General features: G+C 42.2%; 3 protein-coding genes across 3 annotated transcripts; 1 reads left to right on the top strand and 2 right to left on the bottom strand.

Annotated features, from left to right (window-relative positions):
• Window positions 1-288: 288 nt before the first annotated feature.
• Window positions 289-6,719, bottom strand: LOC100839730. The gene is made up of 10 exons (XM_010236980.3): window positions 6,514-6,719; window positions 5,537-5,783; window positions 5,207-5,419; window positions 2,595-2,675; window positions 2,432-2,518; window positions 2,238-2,333; window positions 2,097-2,150; window positions 829-2,004; window positions 703-742; window positions 289-611 (listed from the first exon to the last, which is right to left on the bottom strand). Exons 2-10 carry the CDS (start codon window positions 5,774-5,776, stop codon window positions 463-465), a joined length of 2,136 nt encoding a protein of 711 aa, XP_010235282.1. The 5' UTR covers window positions 5,777-5,783; window positions 6,514-6,719; the 3' UTR covers window positions 289-462.
• A 1,346-nt stretch (window positions 6,720-8,065) lies between these two features.
• On the top strand, window positions 8,066-12,138 carry LOC100838713 (heat shock protein 81-1). Its single transcript, XM_010236979.2, has 3 exons — window positions 8,066-8,303; window positions 9,199-9,618; window positions 10,387-12,138. The coding sequence occupies exons 1-3, from the start codon at window positions 8,178-8,180 to the stop codon at window positions 11,941-11,943; spliced, it is 2,103 nt and encodes a 700-aa protein (XP_010235281.1). The 5' UTR covers window positions 8,066-8,177; the 3' UTR covers window positions 11,944-12,138.
• Window positions 12,139-12,658: 520 nt separating this feature from the next.
• On the bottom strand, window positions 12,659-19,640 carry LOC100839231 (ribosome biogenesis protein BOP1 homolog). Its single transcript, XM_003574674.3, has 17 exons — window positions 19,412-19,640; window positions 19,257-19,343; window positions 19,027-19,181; window positions 18,517-18,634; window positions 18,056-18,157; window positions 17,222-17,381; window positions 16,934-17,042; window positions 16,711-16,813; window positions 16,422-16,572; window positions 15,889-16,021; window positions 15,703-15,809; window positions 15,549-15,619; window positions 15,408-15,468; window positions 14,860-15,087; window positions 14,659-14,743; window positions 13,765-13,943; window positions 12,659-13,036 (listed from the first exon to the last, which is right to left on the bottom strand). Exons 1-17 carry the CDS (start codon window positions 19,499-19,501, stop codon window positions 12,951-12,953), a joined length of 2,025 nt encoding a protein of 674 aa, XP_003574722.1. The 5' UTR covers window positions 19,502-19,640; the 3' UTR covers window positions 12,659-12,950.
• Between the last annotated feature and the right edge of the window lie 501 nt (window positions 19,641-20,141).

Below are 20,141 nucleotides of genomic sequence, written 5' to 3'. Positions count from 1 at the left end.
GTCGTCCCTGGTTGACACTGGAAACCAAACGAATTTCAAATTCTGAACACCTCTCTCTCTCAAAAAAAAGTTCAGAATTCTGAACGCAAATCAATATACGAAGATTGCTGCAAAAATAATACTCCCACCGTCTCATATTAATTGCCGAAATTGGAGTCATCGGGACCACCGAGGCCGTGAACATCCAATGCCCGTTCTGCAAAACGTAGGATGACAAAATACCCTACGAATTGCCTCTTTGGGGATTGCCTTCACATTCTATCTGCCATCACAAATTTGACGAACAAAAGGGAAGCTGACAAACAACACACACTGTTTGATGCTCTCATTCTCATTATACAATTTGAGCAAATTTCCATTCAGGAAACTCACACTGAAACCAGTTACTATAGGGAATGAAAAACCATGATATACAGGTATACAATCAACAGGGTATACAGATGGAACTATAGATGGAAGTTATCAAGCCATGGATACTTCGAGAGAGGATTTTACAAGCCACAGCAATCCAGGATCGTTCCTTTTCAGTACCAAGTAAGCCTCTGCACGACCAATCTCATCCGAGACGACATCCTCGCAGAAGCCAATCAACTCAAGGACCTCCATCGCAGCTGAGGTTGAGGGGTAAGGAAAGTGACAGTCAGTGTACAGCAGATTATCATTACTAAAGGGGTAGTTAGTTTGCAGAGGTAAGAGATGTACCTTTATAATTCGCCACACTCCTTTGGAAATGCGGATTGGACTACAAGTTCAAAAAAGATGAGCATTAGTAAGAATCTGTTTTAGTAGATCAAGGGCATAGAATGGCATAAAAAAAACCAATCATACCTTACGCAATCTCCGATATCGAATGTCATTTGGGTTTTCTATCACATTCTTGATAATCTTAAAGAGTGTCTGAAGTACTGTAGCTGCCTCTGGAGGTGTTGCTTGCAACCGAAGCATTTCAATAGCCTTTTGGAGACGAGAAAAGAGAGCGGTAACTGGCTCTTCGATCCTTTGCAGCTCATTGCTGCTTAAATCGACAGCATGATCATCAGGATCTGGTTCAGACTTCAAAATTAAGGAGTTACTCGGTCTAATCTCCACTTCGATGTTATTTCCAGATTTCATAACAGCTCCACAGGTACTAGCATCAGGATCAGGTTCTCTCATGTGCTTGTCGCCAATGCTCACCTTCTTGTTCAGAATAGCATTTGAGGAATCATCAGGATCAGGTTCAGACTTCAAAACTGACGTGTTACCTCTCGGCTCCCTCTCCACTTCCATCTTGTTTCCCGAATCCAGGACAAATTCACCAGCACCATCATCAGGATCAGGTTCTTTGCAATGCTTCACATCAATCTTCATCTCCTTGTTAAGAATGCCAACAACAGGGGAATCATCAGGATCAGGTTCTAGGCTACTTAAAGAGTTTTTCTCGCCAGCATCATCAGGATCAGGCTCGGAATAACCTGATGTCCCTGATGTCACAATTGCTACATCCACATGCATGGCATCATTGTCATCTGGGTCAGGCTCCACCTTCACAATTCCGTTAACTAAATCTTTGCCATTGTCATCTGGGTCAGGTTCAACTTGTGTGCCTTGCATATTACCTGATGGCCCTGATGTCACAATTGCTATATCTACATGCATGGCATCATTGTCATCTGGGTCAGGCTCGACCTTCACAATTTCCTGAACTAAATCTTGGTCATCATCATCTGGGTCAGGTTCAACTTGTGTGCCTTGCATATTACCTCTCTTTGTGGCTGTAACAACTCTATTATGGGAACTCCCTAAATCAGTTGAAGCTGCATTCAAGAGACGCTGATAAGCAGCAGCCCCCGACAACACACCAGCACTTGCTGACGAACTTGATCCTCCCCCAAGCTTATGACCAACAACATCAGCATCCGGTTCCAGAACAAACTCATCTTCATAGGAGTCGAAGATTTTGCGACCACTCAGCACATGACCACTTGACTTGGTCCAATCCAAGGAAGCAGCTTCCTCATTCAACTGAATAAATAATAATTACAGCTTCAGGATCGGATTAAAATCTAAGTAAAGAGATGACAACCAAAGACATCAGGGGTATCTAGAAAAATAACCTGCTTATTAAGAGCAAAAAAGTTGGCATCATGCTCAGAGTGCACCATATGTGCCTGAAATAAGAAAATACAAGTACAAAAATATTAAACCCCATAATTATAGCAAAACCGATTTACTGCATAAGAACCAAAAAACCTTACAAGTTCATGAAGTAGAGTCTTCTTGATACTTTCATATTTTCTAAATCCTTTCAAGTCATCAGTTCTTAGACGAAGGGATATCTCCTCTCCCATGTTCTATATGAATAATGCAACACAAAGGTATATTCTCAGAAATCAGAAATTGCTGTATCGTAAATATCTATACACGCACTGCAGGGAAAACAGCTTTTCACCTTATTGAAACCTAAAATGCACTTTGGACTAACACCTACATAGCCTACTGGTGCCATTTCAGTCATGATTCCCACTCGCCATCTATGCTGAAAAAAATAACTGTGTAAGTATGTGTTTGAGAAAAAAAAACTCTGTAAATATGAAAACGCAATGAAAGACTACCTTGTTCATGATCGCAATTATGCCAGGATCACATGCAAGCATGTGCATTCTTTTCAGAGCTTCTGAAGGTGGTGGATTCAGCTGGTACCCAAGAAAAGGTAAATAAGCACAACACAATTTAAGCTGCCATGATTGTCTTATCCATGGATACCACAAACCAGAAAGAAATTTGCTAGTACAAGCATCCATTTATCTAACAGGAAGGGGTAGGAAAGAAGCTAGTGTATCACAGGTAACACCTGATATGATCTAGGAACCAATCATATTTTATGATTTTCATCGCCATAGCAGATTATTGTCATGAAATGCAAAAGGTTTCACGGTTGTTATTTTCGACTGGAGAAATTAGCACACGATATTGTTTAACTTTTGGGTCTTCCTTACACTTGCGAACAGCTATTTGTGCAAAATAAAAAATCTATTTCTTTCATATTATGGAAGCCAATCCTCTATTACTAAATAGTTGCCTCCCACTAAGTAATTTTCCTGCTCCCTTGACGAGCCACATCAGCAGCAATAATTACATCTGATGTCACTAATCATGCATGGCTGGTCCTTCGCACTTTGCAGCTTGAAAAAAGAAAAATGGCCGAGCAGCTTAGGCCCATTCAAGCAACTAATGTTCGCCTTCTTCCAAGCAGCACTTGCCTCACCCTTAACTTTCTATCTGTTACTCTATAAAAAATTTCTCTATTTGTTCCTTTCTCTTCCTCCTCTGTTTTATCAGTAAAATTCTGGAAAGTGCTGAGAGCATCATATCCAACGAGGCAAGCACAAGAGAACTTCAATGAGGAGTCTCCAGCACCAACCAATTCACTCTCATCTTCGTTCTACTCAGGGGCTGCTCTTGCATTCCTCCTGGTCACACAACAAGGGCTCATGGCTGGATGAGATGCAGCGCGGGTAGCCGGGTAGCAGCCGGTGTGAAGGCAAATCAGTGGAGTCCCCCAGCCCCATTGCCCTGTTATCGTCTGTCTCAAAATCCGCCATGTCAGGCAGATGCAGATCAGGTTTATTGCAGCCAAATAATCACCCTGAGCTACCATTTTATCCCATTGTTTCCTCCCCTCATGCATCTGCTAGCCCTGTCCTCACAGGTCCACAAAGTGTTCGGCATGAATCAAACGGTTATCGCTCAATTTGTAGGTACTTTGCTCGAAACTATTAGGGTACAAAAAACTGCTGCCGGTTGACCAGCCTGAATAAGTTTTTGGTTTGTTTCGGCAAGTGGAGTGGCATATCCAACGTTCTATTGCCTCACATATTGACTATTTTACCACCAATTGAAGGGCGGAGATAGTGTTCACATGTTTATTCTACCAGCTCTGGTACCTATCTTTTCATATTGATGCATTGCCTATTAATCCCATCCGCACATCTTTCTAGCAGGTGGATCATTCACTACAAGTTGGAAATACGGACATAGGTGAACTGGCACACAAAGTATTCGCTCAGTAATCCAAACTGCAAGGATCTGTTAGTAGTTGCAAAAGTTGAGACAGAGGTGAAAATTAGCTGATCGGTGTGAGAACTACGCAATTATGCCGTAGCACTTCAATCATTTTATTTTGCTTCCAAATTAACATTATGCTTAATTACATCTCTAGGTGCAATTTTAAGACTTTTGCAGCTTCACATATTTTCATACTTTCTCAAATATTGGACTATGTTGTCTTGCAATAGGTGCTTTTCACAGGTTCTTACGTTTATCAATATCCATCTTTAAAATTTTCCCTAATTGGATTCGCTAGACATATAAAAAGTTCTCCATTTTCTAATCTTCCTTTGATTTTGTATATACTGAAACAGAGAGACATGGAGCGGTGTGGTATGACAATGTCACACATACTTAATGCAAAATTTCCAAGTTGTTGCCAGCTGACACAATTTCATTTTGAATATATTGATGAACTATTCTGCCAAATGACCAATATTTCCTTTTTCTGCTGTTTTTCTTTTGCTGTGCAAGTGATTTCATGTCAGATGATCCATGATACACAAGCTATCACTGAGGTCAATTACACTAAGCTATCACTGATTTCTTATCATTGTCCTTTGATTTTCACGAAAGTGAAGTAATGATATTTGCTCAAAAGAAATCCTTGGCAAGCAATTTTAGCTATATTCACCATGTCGTTCAATTCTAAGTAGTCATCTAGGCTACTAAGATATGTTGAGTTCCAAATCTTTTGTTCTTGTCTTTACAGATCTCAGAGCTACAAGATATCATTCATCTCTAATCTTAAATATATACCGGTCGAATCAGAAAAATGGACTTTACCATGACTTATTAGCTTGCTTGGACGTAGTTATCCCTGATGCTACATTGCATCCACCCATGCTACAAAGCACACTCTAGTCTAAGCAAACTCCAGCAGAAACACGTGGGGTATCATCTGGTATCTATGACACACACTGCCCAAATGCCCCAATGGAAAGTGTGTACACTTGATTCAAGCAGGAAAACCAGTAGCATAAAGGTACAACGGAACATGTGCAGACGCAAGATTTATGATGCCTTGACATATACAAGGTCAGAAAGAAATGACTGATATCAAAGGGTCTGTTTCTTATAAACTAAAAAAAACTTATGAGAGCAGGGTTTGACTGACCTCGATCCCAGGTAAGTGAAGTGTCCGAAAATCACAGAAGATGTATTGCCCCTGTGGAAGTTTGAGTGAAAACTTGGGCCTGCCTGATGATCGTTGCCTCAGCCGTTGTTCTTCCTCATCAAAACCAATTATCCGCATATCAGGTCTTTTGCCATTGTCTGAAACTTCCTCAATTTCATCGTCAAAGACACCCATCATTCTAATAGGCTTACCCTGTTGCAAGAAAACGGAAGAGGTGCATGCCAATGATGTTATTCACCATTGCATTATGAACTAACCTAACAACATTTTGAATTCTTGATTAGTATGTGCAATGCTTGTGCATCTTACCTCACTAACAGCAGCTTCTTTCAGCGTTAAGCCTGAATGGGAATCCGAAAATGGCATGATCAGCTTGGAGCCTTTAGTTGTAGATTGTGGAACTATGAGCTTCAACGTCTCTGGTTTTACGTTAGTCAAATCTTGGAGCAGCTGGCCGAATTCTTTCACGGTACAGTTTGGATCCGCGTCAACATCAAGTTGCCTGCTTCTCCAAGTGACTGACATTCGAGCTACTCTGTTCCCATCCATTTTGTTCCTGACATCAAACAACCTTACGCTGTCAGGTTTACGTATTTGTCTACAGAATATGGTGATCCTGCATTTCTACTATTATGTCCTACCAGAATATCATAGTGTCATCAACCAAATTACCAGTGAGAACTAGAAGGAAAGCTACAAAACTAGCAATGGGAGTAAGCTTAATACATATAATAAATACCAGCAGGTCAACCCTGAACTCAAACTGAAAAGTTCAACTCTTAATCAACGGTGCTACCAGAGTATCAAAGTAATACAACTTCCAATTTCTGGGATTGAATCAGAAGCAAACCAGTGGAGGCTTCATCAATCATACAACCTAATCAAAAGGGGGCGGAACTTTCACAGTTTCATCATTAGTATTTTAGTATTGCTTCCTCAATCAGCGCAAAAAAAAAAGTATTGCTTCCTCAATACCTCCATGTGTTTGTTTTAATCCAATATATATTCTACAGCAACTGGACTCACAGGTTACAGCTGAATACTTATGGGTATGGCTGTAACACCATTGAAACGCATGCACTCATCAATCAGGATGCGTTCCTAGTTGAGAACCTGAGATACTTATCGCCTAAGACACTGCCCCAATTCGCCCCCCAAATTAATTCCCCGCCGAACCGCGAGCATCCGGGCTAAAATCGCCGCAAACAGACAACGATCTAACCAAATGAAATAACAATTGAACAGATCAAGCTTGCGGGTAGAGGCGACTGAGCGACCGCACGTACCTAGATAGACGCCTGTCGCCGAGCCAAGGAGGGCACCGCAGATTGATCGGCCGGCGGAGGGAGGGAGGTTGCTTATGGAAGTGGGGAAATTTACGGGCCGCCTCGCCGCTCTCGTGGGTGGGTTATATGGAGGCGAGTGGAACGTTCGGGAACACGACGACGACGAGGATGCTGTCGGCGGTTAAATCCGGTCGCTCGCGTCACTGCTGACGGGCTGAGAAGAAGAAGACCTGGCTTACGCCACCGTCCCCACGAAAAGGCGCCTTCTCCTTCAGGTTGTGTAACTGGTGCGTTTAGTTGAAGAGCAGAGAGGGATCGGTTAGGTCGTCCATAATTTTACGGGTCGGAAGTGTGATGATCTTTTGAGCGTTTGGGCTGTCAAAAAAAAAACTTTTGAGCGTTTGGTTATGTGAACGGGATTTGAAAGCTTTTTGTTTGGTTTGACGGTTAGGAGTTCGTTAGGATAGGTGTTTGGTTGGATGAATGTGCACGGAAATTGGCTTGTGTCTTCCGACGGTGGCTCGCAATTCTCGGCAATATTCGGAGCTCCGACCTCATCGTTCCTTTGTGATCAGGATGACCAATTCGTGACGACGTTGATATTGTTGCTCAAGGATGCTTCAATGTCGGTCATGTCTTTACGAGGAATGGTGATGTGGGCTGCTCGGCCTAATCAATTCACTCAAATTGTCATTTGTACTTGCAAGCTTGTCAAACCACTGCATGAGGGCTAGCATTCCTTGTCGGTACACCATGTGTCACCCGAACCACATTCTACTTGGTTGTTTTATTTGGATTGTGCATGTTCATGCCGCCATCATCGAGGACACGTCCAATTTAGCTTGCAAGAAGAAGAATTTGATTGTTTTTGTAATGTACTCCGTAGCGTGCAAGATGGAAGCATTAACATGGGTCTATCTGCTTAGACCCTTGGACATGCTCTAAACTAGCTAGCCTAACTCATCATTATCATATGGGCCGTAACAAGGCATAGAGACTCGGACCCAACGATTAGTCAACTTGACTCAACCTATTCCATCACATGATTCAAAATAGCAATGGATTATGTTGGAGTCTGGATACAAGAATGGTGGACATGGACAACAATGTTGCTCCATGAATATTGTAGAAGTATAAATCAATGACATACTTATACGGGGCATAATACTAGACATTTTATATTGTTGCCGATATTATTCTGCTGCTACATTTTATTTTCTTCTATTATGTTTTTTTTTACCAATGCTTCTATTGTGTTGTCTGTTAGAATACCTTTTCTTGTTCCGAGTATTTGCGTTACAAGGTACTTCCACGACAAGTATTTAGGAATAGAGAGAGTACAATTGATGGGACGTTGACGCAGTTTATTGGGCTACTGATGCTTGTTTGCGCCACGAATTCCTGGATATCCGGCGGCTACCAATGAGCGTTCATAGATGAAGTCCCGTGCATACCTTAACGGGCGGGCAACTGGACCGTCGGGCCAGATCCACCCCGTTCCGCCCGGTAGAACGTTCGAGAACCCCCTCTCCGCACTATAAATGCGCGCCCCCACGCCCTCCGGCCCTCCCCTCTCTGACCCAGCTCAAAAACCCTAACCCTAGCCGTCTTCATCTCGGCATCTCCCCTCGCGCGTGCGCCCCCACTCTACTGGTTCCGGCGCCATGGCTTCGGAGACCGAGACTTTCGCCTTCCAGGCCGAGATCAACCAGCTGCTCTCGCTCATCATCAACACCTTCTACTCCAACAAGGAGATCTTCCTCCGCGAGCTCATCTCCAACTCCTCCGATGTAAGCTCCCTCCCCTGCGCCCCTTTACTTTTATTGTTTTTCCTCTCCCGCCATAGATCCATGCCCGCTGCTACCCCTTGTCCCGTCAAAAATAGATCGGTGTTTTCATGTGGTCCTCACACGGTTTTGGCGCTGTTTTGCGAAAGCACGTTTCGATCCGTATAGATGAATCTGAGATATGCATACTGTTCTGTGCGTGAACGTAGCAATAATTTTTTTAGCTCCGCGGTCGGTCAGATGTGAAACTAGCTGTATTTAGAGGGCTAATCTGGGATTATGTTGCAAGATCATTCGTCAAATATGCAAAGCCGTTTTGTTTTTTTAGTTAAATTAGTTGCCCGTCATCCTGTATTCCTGGTACATAACTCCTTGTAACAAGTATCTTGATTGCTGATTGGTGTGTATGCATGCGAAACTTAATTACTCGTCACAAGAGAAATTCCTGAGGATTTGTTGGCTAAACCGAAAAAAACATCCTAGCAACCATTGGTTCCTGTGACAATCCAAGATGGCCTTGTGTTTTTTAATGGAGGGAGTATGCTTTGATCATTGGAACCTGAAATATTCAGACTACAAGAATTCACTTTGATTATTATGGTGAATCTGTGTTTGATGTAAGATTTTAGTAATTTCTGAGAAGTCGTTGTGTCTCACCTATGAATTTTGCTAGAATTACTTGGAACATAAAATCAGGTTAAGCACTCCCACAGCATCAAAATTCCAAGTAGCTTTATTTAAACAAATTGGGAAAACAGGATGTGTGCACATTCTGCAGAACCATTGTTTATGGGATTTTTTCTTAAAAGAATCAGTCTCCGCTAATGTCCTAGTGCTTTACATTGTTGATTACTGTTGTTTATGTACTTTTCACTAAATTGGATGCTCTGATCTGCAGGCTTTGGATAAGATCAGATTTGAGAGCCTCACTGACAAGAGCAAGCTCGATGCTCAGCCAGAGCTGTTCATCCACATTATCCCTGACAAGGCCACAAACACACTCACGCTTATTGATACTGGTATTGGCATGACCAAGTCAGATCTGGTGAACAACCTTGGTACAATTGCAAGGTCCGGTACAAAGGAGTTCATGGAGGCATTGGCTGCTGGTGCTGATGTGTCCATGATTGGCCAGTTTGGTGTTGGCTTCTACTCTGCTTACCTTGTTGCTGATAGGGTCGTCGTGACCACCAAGCACAACGATGACGAGCAGTATGTGTGGGAGTCTCAGGCTGGCGGGTCCTTCACTGTCACCCGTGATACTGGAGAGTCCCTCGGAAGGGGTACTAAGATGACTCTCTACCTCAAGGAAGATCAGGTACACCAAAACATAGCTCACAAAATAATAATTTACTTTTTACTCGCCTCATGTGCTATAGAAGAAAGTTAGTATCTACATGCGCTAGCTACCTGTGCCATGTAACAAAAGCATTTTTTAGTTGCACTAGTTACCTGGGCCATGTTGTCTTCATAATTCATGTGGCTGGTTCTAGATTTTAATGTGATATTCATGTCCTGTGCTGATCATGGCCCCCGTTCGTTGTTGTACTTGGAGGGTTAATTTATTGTTGATGATATTGAAATCTGGGTATAAGAAATCCCTGTCAGTAGAAACTGAAGAGCCAGGAAGAGTTCCCTGTTGATACTTGCTATAGTCTAATTTAGAATTTAGGATTGGTTGTTGCAACTAAATTGAGCACTCTTGCTAGTGTCCAGCTTTGAATTTTTTGTTTGGCATTACTATGAAATTTAGTCAGTTCTTATCATTTCTTGTTACTTTGAAACTGAATCAGAATTTTGGTGTCAGCATTTAATTTATTGTTTGCTGTTGCTATGAAACTGAGCCAATATTATCTGAGCAATGTTATCAATGTTGTTGTTGCTATGGAATTGTGTGTAACAACTATTGATGTGGAATTGTATTATCAAAGATTTTACATTGCCGTTATAATAATCTGTTAGTACTGTGCTGTTACTGTCAGTATTCATGTTCAGACTGCAGCAAATCTGTCTTTTATACTCAAGTTGTTACTGATAACTTATTGTGGATTACTTCTCCCTAACAATTTGCGGTTCTACTCTGCAGTTGGAATACCTTGAGGAGCGTCGCCTTAAGGATCTGGTGAAGAAACACTCTGAGTTCATCAGCTACCCGATCTCTCTCTGGACTGAGAAGACAACAGAGAAGGAAATTTCTGATGATGAAGATGAGGAAGAGAAAAAGGACACTGAGGAGGGCAAGGTTGAGGAAATTGATGAAGAGAAGGAAGAAGAAAAGGAAAAGAAGAAAAAGAAGATCAAGGAGGTTTCACACGAGTGGTCCTTGATTAACAAGCAGAAGCCTATCTGGATGAGGAAGCCTGAGGAAATTACCAAGGAGGAATATGCTGCTTTTTACAAGAGCCTGACCAACGACTGGGAGGAGCATCTTGCTGTCAAGCACTTCTCTGTGGAGGGGCAGCTTGAGTTCAAGGCGGTCCTCTTTGTCCCCAAGAGGGCCCCCTTTGACCTCTTTGACACCAAGAAGAAGGCCAACAACATCAAGCTCTATGTGCGCCGTGTCTTCATCATGGACAACTGTGAGGAGCTGATCCCAGAGTGGCTGGCCTTTGTCAAGGGTATTGTTGACTCTGAGGACCTTCCCCTCAACATCTCACGTGAGACCCTTCAGCAGAACAAGATCCTCAAGGTCATCCGCAAGAACCTTGTCAAGAAGTCCATCGAGCTCTTCTTTGAGATTGCTGAGAACAAGGAGGACTACAACAAGTTCTATGAGTCCTTCTCCAAGAACCTTAAACTTGGTATCCATGAAGACTCTGCCAACAGGACCAAGATTGCTGAGCTGCTGAGGTACCACTCCACTAAGAGTGGTGATGAGCTGACCAGCCTCAAGGACTATGTGACCAGGATGAAGGAGGGACAGAATGACATCTACTACATCACTGGTGAGAGCAAGAAGGCTGTGGAGAACTCCCCCTTCCTGGAGAGGCTGAAGAAGAAGGGCTATGAGGTTATCTATATGGTTGACGCCATTGATGAGTATGCCATTGGCCAGCTCAAGGAGTTTGAGGGCAAGAAACTTGTTTCTGCCACCAAGGAAGGCCTGAAGCTCGAGGACACCGAGGACGAGAAAAAAAAGAAGGAGGAGCTCAAGGAGAAGTTTGAGGGTCTCTGCAAGGTTATCAAGGAGGTGCTCGGCGACAGGGTGGAGAAGGTCATTGTCTCTGACCGTGTTGTTGACTCGCCGTGCTGCCTTGTCACTGGTGAGTATGGATGGACTGCCAACATGGAGAGGATCATGAAGGCCCAGGCCCTGAGGGACTCTAGCATGGCTGGTTACATGTCCAGCAAGAAGACCATGGAGATCAACCCGGAGAATGCCATCATGGAGGAGCTGCGCAAGCGGGCTGATGCTGACAAGAACGACAAGTCAGTCAAGGACCTGGTGATGCTCTTGTTTGAGACCTCCCTGCTCACATCTGGGTTCAGCCTGGACGACCCCAACACCTTCGGCACCAGGATCCACCGCATGCTCAAGCTTGGCCTTAGCATCGATGAGGACGAGACTGCCGAGGCTGATGACACAGATATGCCCGCGCTGGAGGATGATGCCGGCGAGAGCAAGATGGAGGAGGTCGACTAAGTCTATTATCGTTAAGTTTCTGTTTTAGAGTTGCTTGTCTTGGTTACTGTCTTTTATGGTCGGATTATTTTTTGTGGTTACAGTGCCTAGCCTGCCGTCGATGGGGCTAGGTATGTGATACGGTGTTCTAAGAGTTTCGAACTTGGTATGGTAAATCGTTGCCGTATTATCGTAGTAACTTCATTAGTTGTGCTATTTTGCGTGCTGTCAATGATGGTGTCATCTTATTGAAAGGATGCATTGCCAACTAAGCCAACGAACATTTTGCTGACGGGACGTCTGGGAGAGCGCTAGCGGCGGCCTCTTCCTTTCCCTCTCGTCGCCTGTCCGAACTGGCGAGTCGCGACCGAACGAGGAGACGAGGGCAATTTGGTCCAGTAAAAATTTACTTTTTGGCCCAGGTTGTAAATATATACAGAAAAAAATTCGAACAATGCTGCTCGTATTTTGTCAAGATGTGAAAGAAAGAAAGGTTTGCCTAAGGAAATGAAAGGTGTGCGACTGGTACAATGTGAAAAAGTTCGCTTCTGGAATAGCTAAAACTAACTTGTTTTTCTATTAGTGACTACCGTTGTTTGTTAAACAACTTTCTAATTGACATCATGACGACCCAGAGCAGCTTCCCGCCGCAGCTCCATGGGCAATGAATGTGCAAGAGCTGCTTGCACGCCGCCATCAAACTCACAACTTTCGCACAAACACAAAACTACGAAAGTTACTTGCAGCTCAAACTGACCTCCTTTTCTATTCTTACTAGTGTTTTGCACAGCAGATACACTTGTCCCCACTCGGCTGCTTGTTGTTTCTTACAACTAAATGTAAATAGCTACAAAAAAAAAATTACAACAATCACTTCGAACAAAACTGCAATTGCGAATACATTAGACCTCTGAGGACGGGCGCCAGACATAACATCCTTCCTGGCATTCATCATCATAAGTAAAATTAAATCGCCTGCTCAATTCAACAACTACTATCCTTCCTTTTCTTGAAAGGATCATCATCGTTTACTCGCAGTAAAGCCTGATCACCGAGTCAGCACCAGCGGTGAACAACCACGGCTGTCTTGGGTGGAATTTGCAATCCAAGACTCCTGCACGCACAATAAAAAAACTATGGGTCAGATGATGATTCCCAAGAGTATCATTTTGTACTTAGTTTTTTTACTTATCACAAACAAAATACCCCTAAAAAAACTAAGTACTCCCTCCGATCCTAAATTCTTTGAACTAAAACAACAACAAGAATTTAGGATCAGGGGTATTTGACCTAAAACAATAACAAGAATTTAGGATCAGAGAGAGTAACTTATTTTCGGCAAGAAAAAACCAATTTGTCCTAACGACATTACCTCCTTCTATGCATAATTTTTTTATCCTGCCAAAACATTGATATTGCACCTTGCAGAATGCGAGGCTCCAATTGGGTGAATCTACCTTCGTTCTTATAAACAAATGTAGAATTCACAGAATAAACAGATAGAACACAAAACATGGCGCACATATGCTTCTATTCAAAATGGCATCATATGGATCGAGGGACTGCAGAACGTGACGTTCGATGCAGAAAACTTGTTACTGTCCCATCCCTCTACTAAAAATATACTAATGTAACTGAGTTTACAGTCAGTATCATGTAACTGCTTTGGCCTTTGGTGAAGGTTAAAAATGCATGTATGTAATCTACAAAAGGAACAACATATGTTGTAACTCTATTGTTTTAATATAGCAAGCACAGTAGGAGCCTCTCCTGCTGTTTTCCCGGTACCAGTAAAAAAAAGGACAAATTACAGAAGCCAAGGGACGCAAGGATTTATTATACCTCTTCTGTCAAGACTCAAATGCCCACGGAGAATTTCCAATGGTACAATAAGTGGGTTCTGGTTAAGATCAGAATAGACCATTCCATGAAATACATAGGCTGTACAATCCTCGGACGATGAGGCAAAAAGAGGGTATCTCCGGTGGAAAGTAACACTGGTAATATCTTTCTTGTGGGTCCTGCAATTAAGAAAATGAATCACATGGCATAAATTCATCCAGGACAGCAGAACTAGAGGGTACTGTCCAAAAAAGAACCGCATACCAAAGGATTTCAAAATGAGAAGAGGCAATATATCACTAGATCCACGAAAAACATACAAATTGATTTGCTTCAATAGAGATCAATTCTCCGCTTAATGGTTCTTTAGAAAAGGAAAAGTTCAGAATGAATTTGAATGCAGTGTAAAGGAGTACGCAATGGCCAACATCAGGCAGCAAAGCATGTGCCCATATTGTAGATTGCTATTCAAGAAGTATTTAGTGATTGGTACACAGAAACACTTCACGATACGGATTATAACAAACATTGAGTTGGTTGAACAAAAACCGAACAAAGCAACACTAAAACAACAAATAATTATCACAAACAAAAGCATTAGCGATCCATAAAAGGAGATTTGTTGTAAAGAAAACAGTAGAGAGTCAAAACTATGGCCTTGGAAGCATCTAAATTTCCACTTTTCATTACTGTCATATGGGAACCAAAAATTGTCTGCATTCTTACTATGAACAAGAGCAGACTCATTTATCATAAAAAGAAAATAGCAGTGACCAACTGCCTATCAGCCTATGATACTAACCTTCGACATGTATACAGAAATCTGTTTAACATACTACACAGAAAACATAAGGGGGAAAAGGAGACTTCGATTCAAGATAAGAGGAGCCATACTTTAACATCTTGTATGGCTTTGTAGATAGATCGGTATCAAACCAACACAGTTTACCATCTTTGCTTCCCACAATAACATTGTCACCTACATGAAGGAGTTATGAAGTCATTAGTAATCCAATCCAACCAACAGTGTTGCACTTACATTGGTTGCCTCAAGAATCAATTGGTAAATTAGTGTACGGCTGACTTGATGCTTACCACCAGGATGGATGGAGATAGAGGAAATTTCACGGAGACCTGACTCCAGCTTCTTGACTACCTCTGCCTTTTGGAGATCATAAACCTGAACAAACTTCTTGGTGGCAACAAAGAACATCTTTTGGGTTGGATGGAATGTTGCTGCAACAGGGAGGCCTGGCAATTTACGGAAAGGATGATGCGAACGCTTCTTCGAGAGCTGATGCAACAGTACAGCCCTTGACTCACGTACATAGGAATTAAGGTAGACAACCGGAAGAGTATTTTTTATGAACGTGAAGTATTTGTGCAGACGCTACGCTGGTACATGCGTATGTACGTAATACAAATTGAAAAGGCCCAGTCCAATAAAGAAAGAAAAGGCACCCAGCCTCCATGAAACAAGAAAAATAGCCATCATTGATGGGGCTGGAAGAACTACGGAAAATGATTAGACCACCGGCTGCGAGATTGAACTAGAGAAAACTCATTAATAAAACTCTTGGTTATTGTGCTCATGCAGGACTTGGAAAAAACACAAAGCGAACAAGATATGCTTTAAAGGATATCAGTTGGCACAACTGTGGTGAAATAGTCTCCCTTCGAATGCCACTCCACGGTTTTCACAGCCTGAACAAAATAAAGTAAGCATGCAAATAAAAAGGCTAAGAAATTGAAAAGAGAACGTAGGTGGTAACTCAGTATTATACCTTATGATGAATCAACGTGATTCCATCAAATTTTTCATGCTTCACCCACCTCACAGCTGGTTTCTTACCATCTGCAATATAACAAACTATTTAACAACACACTGTATAGGTAGTGAGACATAAGAAGAATTTGTTGGGTCACAACTCAGCTTACCAGCATCATCTTCAGGAGTCGGTTCGTCAACACATAGGAGCTCTTTTGTCCTCATTTTAGTTTCTTCATCCCCCACTTCAGCATCAAGAAGCAGAAGATCATGGCCACTGCATTAAACAAGATGAATGGTAAGAACATGTAAAGCTCACGGAGAGAAAATATATACTTGGGATAGCTAATGCATACACAATAGCAGCCAGAATGGGCCTCTCAGGTGAAGGATTCCATGCAATATCATGGACATCAGCACCAACGTTCAAAACCTTAAGACAGCGACCAGTTTCAACCTCCCAAACACGAATTGTTCCATCAGATGAACCTTCAGAAAAGAAGAGCTGTAATTTAAGACATTGTCATGCGCAAGATGATGAGAACATTTCTGAAGTAGAGGAGCATTTTCAAGGCGTTAGCTTGTCGAGTTAGTCATCCTTCTCAAAATATAACACCACCTTTTTTTTAACAATTCTTGAGATCAAGGCAGTGTTTTGTTTCAGTCGAGTTTTTAACTATTATTTTTACTATTTTAAGTATCATGCATACATCAATGTTAATGATCTTGAAAGTGCAAAAAGGGCCTAATATGATATGGACCGAAAACAAAACATCAGAGCTCATAGTACATTTGCTAACAATAGTTAGTATAACATTTGAACCATCAGAACGTAGTCCGCATATATATTCAGGATGAACACAGAAAAATCAGTATCGACAGTATATACCTGATGCTATCCACTGCCCTGTTGCTTCTACTGAAAGGGACTTCACTGGGCCATTATGGCCCTTGAACTCAAGGTAACAAGTCCTTGGATATGGCCTCAAATCTTTTTTACTAGGTAACTTTGGCTTGAGTGACTCGGGGTCAACGTTAATCTGCGGATTGTCAAATAAATCAATAATCATCATGCATTGCAAAAGATCATCATGAAGAATGACAAAAATTGGTAAAACTGAAACCTCCGAAATAAGAACTGCATATCCTCATTTAAAGAACACAAGTACTCCACTTACACGTTTTTTGCGAGTTCTAGGGCATAGATAAAGATCTAGGCACCGATCAAATCCCTCCCTAAGTGCCTTCTCATAAGCAGGCACACTTCTCAGTGTTTCAAATCTGGCATGATCCACAGCAAAAACAAAACAAAACAAAACAGAGGAACCACAAAATTAAAAATCTTGAGACAAATCAGACCATACATAAGAAAAACCATAACGACAAGTAAATGAAATGTACCGTCGTGGGATGAACTTTGGCCTGTCCTCCTCATACATAAGCTGGTATGAATCTATCTCCTCTTGTGTGGGAATATATTCAACAGAAGGATTGTACGACTCTTCGTGACCTGAATACATGAAATTAATTGCGTTACAAATAATGAATGTAGACTTCAACTATGTTGTAACATGAGTGCAAGCCAGTATCACATTATTTCCATGGAACATAAAGTCATCAGGTCAAATCAATTGCCCTAAAAGTTCTTTATATAAGCGTGACAAACTTTGCAAAATGATGGCACGGTACCTGGTAAATTTGGTTTAGGTGCGGGGATGTAGCTCAAACCTTCCCGCTTATTGTCTGCTGTATCAGTTTCATCTCCCCACAAGAGATAATAATTAGGCTCCTCCTTTGGCTTATCAAACTTGATCCATCCATTACGGATGGCCCTAACAAGTTTAACAACCTGCCAGAAAAACACATGAGCTATAAGATAGACTAAATGGCTATGCCAACTAATTATTAGTTGAATAAAATTCTAAAGCAGTTTCACATAGAAATAAGAAAATACAGAAATTAAGTGCCATGGCTATTGAGTCTGTTTGACTAGAACCGTGCACGCGATCTCTTTGATTCTTACGACACAGAAAGGAGCATGCGACAGAATCCAAAGCAGTTTCAGAGAGTAACTAGGAAATTAGTCCAATAGCTATTGAGTCTATTTAAACAGTACTGACAGCATGCAGTCTTATCAATGGCTACAAAAAAAAGCTATGCAACAGAAAAATAGTGGAAATTATCTTCCGTACTGCATATGATAAATTAGTACAGTGAAATCTGAAAGACTAGAAAGTAAACGGTTCAATGAAGAACAAATATGAAAATCAGAAACACCTCAAGTCCATGCATATATGAATTACTGAAGCAGGAACCTGTGCCCTGCCAACATCCATGGCTTCACAAAGGCACAATTTAACAAATTTCTATATCAATTATGTTTATTAAGTAAGATACTTTCAATCTCGAATGAATTTAGTAATAATATACCCTTGTAATTATTTTAATATTGGAAGAAAAGAAGAGAATATAAGTAATGCAATGGCCTAACATAGCAGAAAAGGAACAAAATTGAGAGCATACCTTCTTCTGCTCCCATTTTGAGGGCACAAATCGCCTCTTTGGCTCAGGAGCATTAGAAAGTGGATGACCTTTACCATCATATTCAAACCAATCAACATAATCCTGAAAGAAAAGTTTACTCGGTCGATGTCCATGTCTAGCAAGATGCACTATAATTATGTGCAGAGAAAAGGAAAGGAATGTATCAATTTTAAAAGAATAACTTCAATCAGTATGCATGAACATAACCACCTCTGGCATTTAACTACTGAATGTAAATTAATATTCGTATACAGGCACACATCGGTGAGGCCCGACATGGATACTCTTATAAGAGTTAGGCTACTGAGCTAGTGATGAATGCAAATACACAAGTATAGTGATTGCAGCACACGTAACCACTAAGCTGGACAGCAGGGTAATCTTTAACATAGTAATTACAAACTGTGCACCTCAAATCAATACATGATAGATACACATACTGGATATGGATCAACATTGGCGTGTGGAGTCTTCCCCTTCAACAATCTACTGATTATCTTAGCTTCATCCTTGGTAATCTGCACCTCCTCGTCATTATACACGTCATAGATCTTTCTCCTATACTTGGCAACAACAGAAAGCAAGGACGGAACATTTAATTAGTAGGAAACACCAGAGCAATCTAAGATAACATCAGACAACGCAAGGAGAAAAGCAATGGTGGAGCAAAATGCATCTGCTGATAGGCCTTTTTTTTGTATGTTGCAAAAGCATGCAATCTGGGGCACTATATCATGATGAGCAACCGGATGGTCCAGCAGGATTTTTGGCATGATATAGGTTCAATGCACAAATGATGAAGCTAGGACTGAGCGTAAGGTAGCTAGTTTTGGAGCATGACAAGATTAAGTTGATAAGAAATTCTTCAATTGGTGATGCGATATCAGTTACGCATATGGACCATGATTTAATCCAGTCCAATGTGGATCGAGCGCAAAGTCAGTTGGTACCAGTTTTTAGCATCATCGGCATTCCTGAGGTATTGCTCGATCCGCCCCTCCCTGTCCCGCTTCTTGATCTTCCTCCCATCGATGTCATAGCCGATATGCTCTTCGTCCTTGTACCACTCTAGCGGAACTTGCCCGACAGTGTTGCGTGGCCCGACCTGCAGCTTTCAAGTTAAGCCCCCAACCAAACACAAGGCAAAAGCTGCCAGAGCTCGTTGGAGCAGTTAAATCACCTCATCCTCGGAGGAGTCGCTCTCTCCCGCCACCGCTTCGTCCTCGTCCGAGTCGTCGGAGCCGCTGTCATCGAACGAGAGCGATCCCTGCAGGTTGAGCAATCCATGATGTAAGGATAGAAATCGTAGGAGGGAGGAAGCAGAGAGTAGCGAACCTCGTCGTCGTCTTGTTCACTCCAGGGCTCGTTGTCGGAAGAGAGGCCGTCGTTGTTGTCTGGTCGGAGGTCTTCGTTGGCGTGCCCCATTCCCAGCGAGGCGGAGGGGTTCAAGTGCGGTGGCCGTGGGCTGAGCTGAGGAGGAAAGGCTCTGGTCTGGGGGCGGAGCGGAGAGACGGAGGCCGCCGCCTGGTTTAGGGTTTTAGGAGGTCAAGTACCGATGTCGATTCGCCCTCTGCTCATCTGCTGTTGGGCTATGCTATTGATGCTGGGCGGATCGGCTGATGGGCCTGGCAAATTGGTGGTCTATGTGCAGTTCAAATCCATACCGGACCGGGCCGGGTTTATTTAGGCCCGCAAAATAAAGCCGATACCTGCCGAAAACTGTAGCGGGCTTCAAATTGAGGCTCAAACCCAGCCCGACCCGGTTTTTTCGGACCGGGCGCAACAGCTGCCCATGGCCAGTTATGCATTCATCCCATAATTGTATTCGATTAACAAATCACACATCATATACTAAGAAAACAATTAAGAGTGACTATAGTTGACTATGTATTTTAGTGAACATTAAAGAGTTGAAGGATTTGAGTCTATTCAAACATTAAAAGCTACTTGGTTTGGGTGCATATAGATAAGGATGGCCTCAGACTTCCATTTCTGCCCTAAAAAGTATAATTTGTACCAAAATTTCCAGCACGTTGTCCTACGAGACTCCCTAACAAATGGACCC

This window comes from Brachypodium distachyon, chromosome 3, assembly GCF_000005505.3.
Source record: "Brachypodium distachyon strain Bd21 chromosome 3, Brachypodium_distachyon_v3.0, whole genome shotgun sequence".
NCBI classification, from domain to species: domain Eukaryota; kingdom Viridiplantae; phylum Streptophyta; class Magnoliopsida; order Poales; family Poaceae; genus Brachypodium; species Brachypodium distachyon.
The sequence above is the reverse complement of the archived record's forward strand: the minus strand, read 5'-3'. Positions and strand labels throughout refer to the sequence as shown.